Source organism: Nematolebias whitei, chromosome 7, assembly GCF_014905685.2.
Source record: "Nematolebias whitei isolate Nwh7 chromosome 7, NemWhi1, whole genome shotgun sequence".
Taxonomy (NCBI): Eukaryota; Metazoa; Chordata; class Actinopteri; order Cyprinodontiformes; family Rivulidae; genus Nematolebias; species Nematolebias whitei.
The window spans coordinates 32,473,405-32,487,456 of record NC_056504.1 but is presented as its reverse complement, the minus strand read 5'-3'; the positions used below and the strand labels follow the sequence as shown (position 1 = coordinate 32,487,456).

Sequence of the window (14,052 nt, the reverse complement as noted above, 5' to 3'; positions counted from 1 at the left end):
TGGATGGATGGATGGATGGATGGATGGATGGATGGATGGATGGATGGACGGATGGATGGACGGACGGACAGACAAATGGATGGATGGATGGATGGATGGATGGATGGATGGATGGATGGATGGATGGGAGGTTTTGTCATATATATTTGGAGAAATCTGTAGGCAACAGCATTAATCCTCAAACACAAACTTCTCTTTGAATCCAGCTTGACTCATTTTTCTTTGTGACTCATTCCTATAATTCAAGAGTGTACTTGTTGCATTAAAAGTGCAACGGAAATTGTATGAAAATCCTTTACCCTCCATCATGTATTTTGTCCTATTTAAATTGAAATGCATCTTCCTAAAAAAAGAAAAAAAAATCAGATACATCACTGTTTTTAATTATGAGGCTGCAGAAATGATTTGATGATTAAATATCTACAATAGACAAACAAATCCCAGCTCATTTCATCCGATGAAGACTTTTCATTATATTTGTGTCTTTTTCGATTTTTGATTTATTTTGAGTACAGACACGCAAACAGAATCTAATTAGCTGTTAATATGAAATTAATTTAAACAATGTCAGGCTGTGAACCTGCAAACTGTTTGTGTGCGTTCAGACTCAAATAGAGGAATAAACTTGAGCTTGTTTTTGTTCTGCATTTTCTTGATGTTTGTGCTTCATAGCACATCATATCCATCCTTATCTTTCAAACTTCTCCCATAAGCTTTTGTATTCCACACAATTACAAATAACCCCTGTGCTTATTCTCATGCAGAAAAAGTCCTTTTCAAGTCTAACATTGGTTTTAAACTGTAACTCACACTCACATGTGGTGAAGCACTCCTCTCCACTTCTGCAGAAAATGGTCCTTTTTCAGCCTTATTGTTTGTCAAAGCAGATGTAAAAAAAATACAAAGCAGTTCATGCATTATGCAGTTTATTCATGCATTTATCCATTAATGACTTGGTTAACATGGAGGATCCACAAAGACTAATAAACTCAATTATTATGTAATGCAAATAAAGAGTTGTATTCTGTAAATTATCTAGTCATTCTCATTTTATTATCAAGACCTACATTTTATTTTCCCACCTCTCCAAACAAAATATTGATTAGTTTCAAAACACGCTGTAGGAATTATAAATGCCTTTTTTTTTTCTTTCCCCAAGATGTGTCTAGTTGAGCTGCTAACCTCATAAATCAAACAGCAGTTGCTTGTTTAAATCCAATGTATCTGTCTCTGAGGATATTTATTTACCTTCCACTGAATTTAATTCACTCCGTTTTGGCTCAGCTGCTCCAATTTGCAAGAAAATTAATGGCAAAACATTTAACAAACAGCAAAACCTTATGATTGATTAACATCGTTTTTTGAGAATTACACAGGAAATGAGCTGCAGAGCATTTTATTAGAGCAGTCTGACATCTGTGATGGTCTGAGAACAATCTTTGATCTCATGCACTGTACTCCAGCAAACCGGCATGTGGGTGTCTCTCCATATCATTCTGCTCATTAACCTCTACTTGACTGCATTTAGAGCTGTTTGTTCTTCCAGACCCTTCTGAGTGCCACAAATTAATTACATAAAACTGCAGGGAGTACCTGTCAGAGAGGGTGAGGTGTTTACAACTTCATAGAGTATCTCAATTTGACGTCTTTATGAGATTAAAGTGGAATCGTATGATTTCTGCTTATGAGGGACATGTCAGGCTCATTACAAAAAAGTGAGATGAATAATAAGATACATTTTTAGTTCAGGTAGAAACATATGCATCATGTCAGGACTTTTGTGTGAAATGTGTGTGATTTTTGATGTTTTGGTGTGCAGGTTTATTACTGCTGCTGTGTGCGTTCAGCTATGACACCTGTTCTTTTAGGCTGTATTTTCTATTTGCCATTAAGCCACTGGAGCACATAACCTGAGTGTTACGCAGCCTGACAGAGGTGCTGAACAGATGTGTAACACACACTTCGGTTGCATGTTTCACAAATCAGGGAGAGTCGCGCAGAACTCATTTACAACCTCAGCAGGTAGCAGGTTTCAGTTTAATGGCTTTAAAAAAGATCTCACTCTTCTACTACTTACCAAATAATAGCAAGGCAAAAATGGTGTTGTGGTGAAGTGGAGAACAGGAAAGAGAAGCATTTAGCTGCAAAAAATATGTTCATTTATAGTAGGCTTGTGGGTGAGATGAGTGAATTGGGATTGAGGGGAATCTTCGAGCTATTAGATTTGTCTGAATGAATGACTGGTCGTGCAAAATGTGCATCTGGTTGGTAACATATTCACATTTACATTTTAAGTGTGTCAGAGGAGTGTTTTTAGTTCAATCTTACTAAATTCCAGGAATGCAACTTTGCAGCTCTGCAGATATTTGCAAATTGCTGTCACATAAAAATGAACACCTATTACGTTCAAGGCTTTGTTTAAGGAAATCATACATCATAAATAAACTATTTGTTTTTAACATTTTACTGGACTTTATGAAATGTGGTCAGGTTCTCATATAGACACATGGGAAATGATGCTTTGATCAACCAACAGAACTGCTCATCGTGCTGGCTATGGACATTTTTATTGGAATGAAAATATAAAAATAGATGCCCATTTTAATTCTGCAGATTCAACAATTTAAATTAGACTTTGAATTAAAAAAAAAACGCTACGCATCACCTGGTTGTAACTTTAAATCATTTTAGCCTTTAAGCTGTAAACCTATTACAACATTATTAGAATACCCTGAGTTGTAATTTGTCAGGCGTTCACTTGCAGCTCTGCTGAAATTCAGATTTGCATTCATGGGTGAGTTATGTAAAAGTTGAGTTTAAATGAAAAGCCATGAGCTGCTTTTTGATCAAATACAATAATTGTCCATAATTGTTTTGGGCTGACATGATGGGTTTGTGCTTTTTTATTTTTTTTAATTATCAAACACAGGAAATGAAAGAAGGACTGAGGATGGCTTTAGATCAATTTTCTGAATAAACGTTGAAATAACACATGATTGTGCTTTATGAATAAAAGAATGAACATCTGTAAATGCTGATAAACTAAAATAAACACACCAAATTGCTGGCTGACGATGATAAATATCATAATTTTAGGATCACCCAATTTTCTGGCGTTACTGATTGCAGGCAGTTGAAGCACAATACTGTACCCGCAGAGTGATTCACTCACAGATGGTCTGATTCTAATGAACGAGACAAATGAGCCAGATGCCGTCTTATCGAGTGACACAAGGTCCTGTGTGGGTTTATGGAAGGAGTCCAGGAAACATTTTTAATTGACCGAAAACAAATAGCTTGTGCAGCTTGTAGCCTGAATTATTTCAAATGAAACTTTTGGTTCAGTCTGTTTAGCAGGTTTGAAATTCAGGTTGAGAATTCAAAGCCAGTAGAGAAAAATGCCATTAGATGGGGCCGAATCCAGACTTTAACAGCCATCTTCAAAAATAAAAACATTTTAACATTTTGTTTTCTGAGCTCTCAGAAAAGGATCCTGTAATCTTGTAAGGAAAGGAACACGCTGCCATAAAAATGACTTGTATTTCCTACATTTTTTACCCTTTATTTAGCTTCAGTATTTGGGTTGCAAACCATCTGTGATCCACTTGCGGTCCTGTGCATAATGACATGTCCTGGGTGTTCTTTTGGCTGCCAATGTTCTTTTTTTCTCTGTCAGTTCGTCTCTTGCTGCCTTCTCTCCATCTGGCCGCCTCTGTGTTTACTTGAGACCATATCAGTGTGTGGCAGTCAAGATATTAGGAAGAAAAAACAACAAGCTGCACTCCTATGAAGAGCAATGATCATTTAGTCAGAATGACACTTGTTTGACGTTAAATCTCAGTTCAGTGCTGCACCCATGATGTTGTCACAAACTGCAGGTATGAAGGAGAAAAGCGGATTATTTGCACCTTTAAAGCTTTTTAAAACACCCTTTAAAACTTAATGCACCAAGAAATGTTTGCCAATAAATGTGTCCAAGCAGGCAGGCATCCATTTTCTGATGTTCTCTGCATGTTGAGTTGTCCAGTAGAGGGCAGTAGAGTCAACTGTGAGGTTGAATAAAAAAAAAATAAAAAAATAAAAACTGAAACTTTTCTTTTCTTCTCATTTTCAGGGCCAAAGTGTTCAGAGGGAAGAAGGTCCTCGGGGATTATGACATTAAAGTGGAGCAGGTAACATACTGACTTTACTTTTTCATTATAATCCATCAGAGTAAATTTATGAAAAGGTTAAAATAAATCATAAAAATGAGAGGGATGAAAATAAAATGAACATCCTGTTTGATAAAACTCATTGATAATATCTGATCAGATTATGCTTGTGTAAATAAAGGATGATTTTGAATGGTTGGGGTTTCATAGATATCAGATTTTATAATGAAGAATTTATTTGTGGCGTTTTGTCAAACACCAGAAAAACAGTCATCATCAGCTGCAGATACATTTTTAACAGTATTAGAAACAGTTTCCATCATAACACAGATAAATAAATCATGTAGTATATACATAATACATATGAGAAAAAAACTTATCTTAAAATTATGTGAGTAAATCGCCATTCCTCCGTCAGTTATAGAGATACTGAGCTAGTACTTGATGAAATAACTGGGTCTGATCATGAATATAAATTGATCCTTTTTATTATTATTATTTTCACTTGTTATTCTCAATTTGTATGCATCCTTTATGATTGTCTATTTGTCATCACTCTTTGTTAAAATCAGGTCTCTCTTGTAAATGACTCCCCGAGTCTCAATGGGATTAACCTGTATAAATAAAGGTTGAAAGAATCCTCAGTTTATACTCAGATTTATACTAATTGTGTCAAACTTGTGTAGAATATTTTGCCATTTACTATTAAAATCAACTGTCTTTGAGCAACATATCTCTTGAGTCAATGAATAGATGATATTAATGGAACTTTCAGAAAGTAATCACTGGTAATATATTGAAGAGAAATATAAACACAAGTTTTGTTTTTGCATTATTCATGAGTCGAACTCAAAGATGTGACCTTTTCTACTTACACAAAATTTTCCTTTTAAATATTGTTCACACATTTGTGTAAATCTGTTAGTGAGCACTTCTCCTTTGTCGAGATAATCCATCCAACTCACAGGTATATCAAGATGCTGAGACAGCATGATTATTGTACAGGTGTGGCTGACCACAATAAAAGGTCCCTCTGAAATGTGCAGTTTTATCACACAGCACAATGCCACAGATGTTGCAAGTTATACTATTAACTGTGTTCTGTTAAAATATAAACTGCATGTTAGTTCAGGAAACATCTTCAACCAATAAACATTTGGGCTCAACCCAATTCAACATGACCACCACAGCTAACTGAGCATAAAACCACAACACCGGTTATAACCCAGCATAGTTTACAGATACTGAGCTAAAGTTTGGTGCGTTAGTAGGTGAGCATTTCCCCCAACACATATTTCAAGCACAATTTTTTGTGCAACATCTTTGCTTAAAACCTTGGCAATAACTGTTTGAAGTCAGCCTTATTTGTCTGTTAGCATAACATATCTTCAACCTCTGAACAGATTCTAATATAACGCCCAGAACAAAATTAGTGGCTTTACGACTGCAACCACAATTAAAATTACTGAAGTAATAGCTGAGAGTTATTTGCAAACGCATACTCTAAACATATTGTGTGAGACAGTACATATTATTTTCCAAGTTTGACTAAAATGGCTGCAACATAAATATATCTTTGTTTAAAACTCTTAAAGGTCTGGCCTAAGATGCCAGACTAAATTGTGAAAATGTTTTGTGTTACAACAGTCTTTGCAGAAATTTGTAACTCTGATGAAAAGTGCCAATTCAACAACCAGACATGACCACTTTCATTTGTCATCTTTACTTAATGTCTGTGCTGTGAGTGAGTAATCATATATTAAAATGTGGTTACACTTTTAAAAACCACTTCAAATATAAAACTCTGTGTGCTGTTCAGCTCGTTTTATGGTCTGTTGTAAAGGCAGCGTGACGTCGAGACTATAAGACATGTCGGTTTCATATTGGTTTGGCTAACTAACCAGCAAACCAATCCACATCGCTTGGCTACTTCTTTTGGAATGACTTTTCTTAAGGGTGTTTTTGTGTAAAACAATTTCACGTTGAATAGATACTGAATCATATCTTCAAACCTCACCACAGAAACGAAACATACAACCAGACAAGACAGAATGCGGCAGCTATGCGTCACACAGAACTCCTCACTGGGTCTTAACCACACCAAAGAGCAGCAGCAGACATCATTTACTAAAGCAACTGCACAGCGAGTGTGTGCAGGAAAATAAACCCAGTATACAGGTGCAAAAGTGCACGCTTCGAGGTGTTGCGCTCATGTTCGGTGAAGATTGTCATAGGAAAAGTGATTCAGTTGTTTTTATTTTGGCACAAAACATTAGTTGAAATGACAAATAAATCAGTTGTATAGGTATTTAAAAAATAAACCATCTTTAAAAATGCACAGATTCATCTGTTCTCTGTTCTCTCCGTGTAGGCTGAGTTCTCAGACATCAACCTTGTTGCACATTCAAATGGAACCTGTAACGTGGACATGCAAGTCATCCGGGGCGGCACCAAAGTGGCCAGGTCTGCCTTCTACTGCAAGCACACACATGCACACACGCTCCCCCCACCCCCCCACCCTCACCGGTTTGTCTTTCTATCTTTACAGGGACTTTACATTGACTTTAGGGATGCACGATATTGGATTTTTGACCGATATCTGATATGTTAAAACTTATTTGACCGATAACCGATGCCGATACCGATATTTTACATGCGTTCATTTGTCAGAACATAGCTCTCTTATTTAGGCTTATTTCCTATAAAAATTGTGTAACAGCTGTAAGCGCTGGTGACATATATTCAGTAACAGCCATATGATATGCATAGCACTTTAACTTATATTAAATGAAAAGTGTTAAATGTTATTTATTAGCATTAGTCACATGCAATGCTGTCTCACTTGTGGAGGCTTGTTCCAGGTTCCTAGCTGCAGTGTGGGATCCTCTGCACTCCTCTCCAATGAAGGACAACCTTTTTAAGTTCAAAGTTTTTGTCTATCCATTGTGCCGTAAGACTAATCATGCTAACGGGGCTAACACGACGTCCAAATGTCTGTGGTAAAACTCACCCAAGTGCTATCGGCTATTAGCTTCTCAGTGATGTCAGAAATGACGGCTTGTAACTTGGGTAAGGCTACGTCGGAAAAATATCTCTGACTGGGGACGATGTAGCGAGGCTCAACGTAGTCCATAAATCTTTGTAATCCGACATCGTCACCAACGAAAAATAAAACTTCCACACCGCCGACATTTTGATTTTGAATTTTCCTCTCCGCCGTGAGATCGGATAGGTGCACAAGACGTCATCGCGTTGTGCTGCCGCTGCAGGCAAAAACACCGCCTTTTATATCGGCAAGTTATTTTAATGGAATGGCCGATGTCCGATATTGAACTTTAACGCTAATATCAGCCGATACCAATATATATATATATATATACATACATATATGCCGATAATATTGTGCATCCCTAACTGACTTCCATTCATTTTTCATTTATTTCTATGGCCTGACCCTTATCCTAAACCTAACCAGTACATACTTAAACCTAAACCAAACCTATCCCTAATTCACACCTCAGTCTTAAACTTAACACCAACGGCTCTTCTTCTTGTGAGGTCCGGGATTTGGGCCCCATAAACCTAAATTGGCTCCTCTCAATGTGACAGTGGTTCTATTCTGAGTCTCTCCTGGATAACTGAACTTCTCAGCTTATCTCTAAGGGAGAGTCCAGCTACCCTGCAGAGATGGCTCATTTCAACGTTCTCTATCCACATTCTCATTCTCTCGGTCACTACCCAGAGTTCATGGCCATTGGTGAAGGTAGGAACGTAGTCTGATTGTTCACCACATCGGACCAGAGTCCACAATACTGCAGACACTGCACCAATCCATCTGTCAATCTCACACTCCATTCTTCCCTCACTCGTGAACAAAAGCCCAGAGATACTTGAACTCCTCCACTTGAGGCAGAACCTCACCTTCAACCCGAAGAGAGCAATTCACCCGTTACCAACTGAGGACCATGGCCTTAGATTTAGAGGATTCCCAAACCTGCCACAAAAAAAGCCAATTAAACCGATGCCATTTTCTTTTGCTTGAAGACATTTTGTCTCAATAAAGTTTTTTAAAAAGTATCTTATTATACAACGTGGCTAAGGTACAGCTAAAATTACACTCATGTGTCCACTCAGAGTGAGTCATTAAAAAGTGTCTCTCTCTTTGAAGACATTTGAGTGTAAGAGTAATTTTTTAAAACACTGGACTAACCCAAGGATGTGTTTTCTCCCCTATTCTCTTCTCTATTTACACAAATGTTATTTCATGAAATAGTGAAGGAACCGCTCTTTGTAAATATGCAGATGACATGTTCTTGTGGCGCACCTGACCAGACCTGAGGCTCTGTCCTGCTTTCAGCGGACTGTCCACGGTCTCCTCATGACGTTCTCACTCAACTCGCTGGAGCTGAACAATTCTAAGCCGAAGGAACTGTGCAGTGGGTGTCAAGCCCAAACACCAGAAGCATTGTTTGAGCCACTGATCATCCACACACAGCAGGTGGATGCTTTTAAGTACCTTGGCACAGAGATAAACATTTTTTCACAACACACTGACTCAATTTGTAAGAAGGCCCAACAACATCTTTACCTGCAGAGGAAACTAAAGACCTTTCATCTCAACAGGAGCACTCTGACCTTGATTTATAAGTCCCTGATTGAGTCCATTTGAACTTTTAATATTTCAACCTGGTTCAACCTCATCAATGTAAAACAGAAAGCTAAATTACACCAAATAATTAAAGTGCAATAACTGGCTCACCTCAGTCTCCCCTGTCAGACTTCTACAGTGATCAAGAAAGCCACCCTGATCACCGAGGACCACTCACATCCTCTACACAACTGCTTCCAGATGCTTCCATCTGAGTCCTGCTGGCCAGGAAGAATATTTATAAGAAACCATTTGTATATTCTGCAGTAATGTTCTTAAACAAAGCTAAGTACCACACAGTAAGATTAGTTACCACACATCTTAATGGTGGTAACTAATGGTAATGATGCATTTTTTATTACGATCTATTGTTGGTTCTTGTGTTTGATGAATGTAGAACGTGTCAAAGGAGAAATTCTGCCACAATTGCGGTAGACAATTAAAAAAAATCTTATTTTAAACATCAAACCCTACATTCCAGTAAAATGCTGTGTTTCAGATTATTGATCACAAAAAGATGTTTGTGTATCTTAGAAAACTGGATGAATTCAATCATAAAAATCTTTACCAACTTGTTTATGAATTCTACAACCAACAACAGTATCCTGAACCCAGCTCAGAAGGTCTCCATGCGAACATGCACCACACAACGCGCAGACTCAAAGTCTGAATTTCAGATTGACTCAGACCTCAGCGTCCTGGCTGGAGACTGGCAGCAGTTAGACAAGACTACAACTCCCACAGCTCAGCTCAGCAACAAACAGGAAATGAGGCAACAACGCTAGTCTGATCATCTGCATCTCAAGACTAAAATTATGCTTCATCAGCATCGAGGTCCACATGTGCTCTTACAGACAAATTACTGGGGGAATTTGCTAAAGATGATGTGCAGTCATGCTTGTTTCGATTAATAAAGAGTTATTAACGATCATCTGCCCTGAAGGAGATGAACAGAGCCGTTTATTCTTTTGGAAGGCCCATAGAAGTTCCTCTCAGATCTCCAGTGTTGAAGACATAAACATGAGTCTTGTGTGTCCAACATTAGTCTGGATTTTTCAGACCTTGACGTTCCTAACTACCTACATTTGTCGCAGTAATTGTGTCGTGTTCATCGATTCTCAGTCACAATAGTGATTTGTTAACTTCTCCGTGACTGCATGTTGCTTAGTAACCTCCATGTTGCCACCGAGCTATGTCTCTACACAATCGACAACTTTCCTGTCTTTGCTTGTCCTCAACTCGTTCACTTTTGTTTGTTCCTGCAAGTACCATGAAAATAGGCAAAATGTAAAACTATTGTAAAAGTGAATTATTTACATTTTTAAAGAATCATCATAGAGGTCACCTGAATGCAGTCTGCACACTTTGACATCGTTGGACTCTTGCTGATTTTGTCTCAGCAGCAGTCTTGGAGCCATTTGATCATCTCTTCGTGCATGCTTGCTTTCCATCTGCTCAGCCAGGTCAAATTTCACAAATACAGTCACTGAAAGGACTTGGATTGAAAGAGATCTGATAACTGCCTTTTGCTTAGGTCTTTATTTTCTGTTTGTTCAAGAAATAATCTGAGACTTATTCATCATTTCATGTAATGGAAACAAATCCGAGTCCTTGAAATTCAGTCATTTTTTAACACATTTTTAGAGAGAGCCACCAAGAAATAGTGAGTAAATATTCAGTGGAGACTTTATTTAGTTCAGATAAGCACCCTTTTACTTTAGTAAGCACCATACACCACCTTGTATTTGTGAAAAAAATAAAGTCTCATAAGTTTTATTCAAGTATTTGTCAGTCATGAATGATTTGGAGAGCCCTTTAGGGATTTACTCTTCCTCCTGATTTTTTTCTTTTACACAAAAAGCTCCCACGTGTTCTGGTGCGTACATGTGGACCTCCAGATCTAGTGACGTAAAGAAAATGCATTTTCTAAATGTTACTTTATTTTGATTTTACTAAGTAAATGTAGCACTAAGTCATGCTATCGGCTATTAGTTTCTCAATGACGTCGGAAATGATGGCTTGAAACTCGGGTAACGTTACGTCGGAAAAATATCTCCGACTGGGGACGATATAGCGAGACTAAACCTAGTCCATAAACCTTCGGAATCCAACATCCTCACCATCGAAAGATAAAACTTCCACACCACCGACATTTTGAATATTCCTCTCCGCCGTGAGCTCGGGTAGGCGCACGTGACGTCATCACGTTGCGCTGCCGCTGCAAGCAAAAAAACAGCGCCTTTTATATCAGTAAGTTATTTTAATGGAATGGCCAATGTCTGATATTGAAATTTAACACTAATATCAGCCGATACTGATACCATGCGGATAATATCGTGCATCCCTATTTACAAAGTACAACAGTCACGTTTATTTTCATCCACCCATCTGACCTTCATATTTAAGTTGACATATATTAATGACGTGGTTAGATGGATAATGTTTTATATGTTTGCTTTGAAAGTTTAGCTCAAACGATAGTTTTATCTTTTAGTAACATCTCCACCAGTTGTTTGGCTGGTTGGCTTGAAAAATGTGTTGGCAGAACGATCAGCCAGTATCCGTTCTTACAGTGCATCTTTTTCTGTACGCAGCTCTACATCGTTCACTGTCTGTGACATTTCTCACCTCTGTCTGCGTTTCTGCTTCTCCACGCGTTGCCTCACCATCACACTCACACACTGTGACAGAAGGGGAAACAACAGAAGTCATGGCAGATCACCATCAATGTTTCATGCAGCAAATATTGTTTTGACCTCAACCCGCTGTTCAAAAATGACTTTTCTTCCTCCGTTGCTGTGGTTTTTACAGTTATTACATGAAGTGGAGTCATTTGAAATGATGGTAAATGGTAAATTGACTGTACTTATATAGCAGCTTTCTATCTTATTAAGATCCTCAAAGCACTTTACACCACAATCTGTGCCCTCATGTACCCATTCATACAGCACTCTACTAGATCTTTACAAAGCTAATCTGAATCTGTAGAGATTGTAGAGATGTAGTGCTTTAGATCACATTCATACACTGATGGGACACACATCGGAGGCAATGAGGGGTTCAGTGTCTTGCCCAGGGACACTTCAGCATGTGACTGTTGGTGGAATCAAACCCCCAACTCTCGCATTGGAGGACAACTGCTCTAACCACTCAGCCACAGCTGCCCAAATGATGGACTGAAGAAGTAAAACCATAAAGTGCTAACCATCTCTTAGTATCTATAATTTTTACTGCTGCAGATTTATCTCTTGTTCCCTCTCAAGTGTCAAACCCATAGTTCCTCTGCAGTGCATGTTTTATTTTATGTTTTTTTTTTTCTTTCTAACTGTTGTTTTGAATGTTTGGCTGCAGTCTGCCACCTCAGTGACACGTGTCACCAGCAGCGTGGTCTCACCGTCCAGAGATGGACAAGCTCATGGAACAGGACAAAATGGGGTGTCAAACTCATTTACAAAAAGGGGCCAAAATTAAAACCTTTTTTAAACTAAGGACCAATTTCAGAAACTACATTAACTCGAATCAGATACCCAACATCTTGTCTTGGTTGCAGGTTCCTCAACAAGAGTTTGAATGGTCTCATTTAATGTTCTCTGTTTTGCTTTCGACATCATAATCAAAGATTACTGAAAAAAATTCAAGCGATAGAAATATTATATGTTTCAAATATCATCTTGGTTGTCAGAAAAGATGTCAACGATGGCCAAATTTGGCCCCCGGGCCTTGAGTTCGACAGTGTTGCAGAACTTCGTCCTTTCTCACATTTACTTCCAGCCAGAGCCAAAATGCAAAATGAACTTTTGGTTTGATACTCTGTAATTGCAAAGCCAGAGTTTAGTTCTGTCTATGATGGTGCGCTAAGATTCATAACTGGCTGTAACTACCGTACTCATCACTGCACTCTGTACTCACTGGTTAACTGGTCATCATTACATCACAGAGACACTCTGAGTGAGAGAGTAGCTGTTTTTTTCCTTGGCCGCTCATAAACCACATATGTGTGCTTAAGTAGCACACCATTTCATGTTTAAATCACTTCTTGGTTTGCTGCCTTCATACATCTTCTCCTACATGTCTCTGCGTGAGTGCAGCTACAGCGTGTGCTCTCAGGACATTATTACCTGCAGTGTTCCCTCAGTGTGGACTGAACTAGACAAAAGGGTCTTCTCCTACTCCGCTCCTGTTTCCTGGAATATCTTGCAAAAAGATTTGAAGCTCTCGACCTTGACCTCTCTAAGTGGCTTTACCATCTGCTAAGTTCCTGGAAAAAAACAACACAGACATGTTCCTGTTTTTAGTTTTCTACATCGCTTTACATTCTAGCTGTTTTGTTTCTCCGTTTTTTTAATATAAATTTCTTTCATTTATTTTTCTCAATATGCTTTCTTTTATGATTGTCTATTGTTGTCATTGTTGTCATGTTGTCATCATTCTTTGTTAAAATCTGGTCTCTCTTGTAAATGAGTCCTCGAGGCTCAGTGAGACTAACCTGTACAAATAAAGGTTGAATGAAAAGTTATAGATGTCATATCACATGGTTTTACCTGTATAGAATTCATTGAAAGCCCCTCAGTATTCTCTTTATAGTATTATAAACAATCAAACATGAACTTTACAGCTGGAAAAGAAGAAAAAATTAGTTTTAACTATGCATATAAAGTATTTTTATTTGCATTGATTACATGATCGCATTAGAATTTAAAATCATAACAAATGTAGACAATTTACTGTCTAACAAGGTTGACTCTGCTCCTCTGGACGGATTCTTCTTTGTTGAAACATTTCATCTTTTATCCAAAAGTCTTCTTCAGTTTCAACAAACACAGTCTCATGAGCAGCACCTTCTCATAGAGGATCAACCACCTGCGTCCGGAGGACCAGGCCCAGTCATATTAGATTTATCTACCTGGATTATTGAGGACACTTTAATCTGTGTTAAACCACAAAAATAACCGATTTAAGGATTCTGTATGAGACACAACAACATTTTTTGATTTAGTAATATTAATGCTTGCTGATTCAATCTTTATTGCATGTTTCAGGTCCTTCAGGCCCGACTTTATCCTGGTTCGTCAGCATGCCTTCAGCATGGCCCAAAATGAGGATTTCAGGAACCTGATCATTGGTCTTCAGTATGCAGGCATCCCTTCTGTCAATTCTCTGGACTCCATCTACAACCTCTGTGACAAACCCTGGGCTGTGAGTCATGTTTGCAGACCAAATGAAAACCTGAATGTTTTCAGGGTTTTTAACTAT

General features: G+C 38.1%; 1 protein-coding gene across 1 annotated transcript in view; it reads left to right on the top strand.

Annotated features, from left to right (window-relative positions):
- syn2b (synapsin IIb) overlaps positions 1–14,052 on the top strand; it is a 94,123-nt gene that overhangs the window by 50,517 nt on the left and 29,554 nt on the right. The window contains exons 2-4 of the mRNA XM_037679812.1: positions 4,115–4,172; positions 6,523–6,614; positions 13,839–13,995. Of these exons, the coding sequence (XP_037535740.1) occupies positions 4,115–4,172; positions 6,523–6,614; positions 13,839–13,995 (307 nt within the window). The remainder of the gene's footprint in view (positions 1–4,114; positions 4,173–6,522; positions 6,615–13,838; positions 13,996–14,052) is intronic.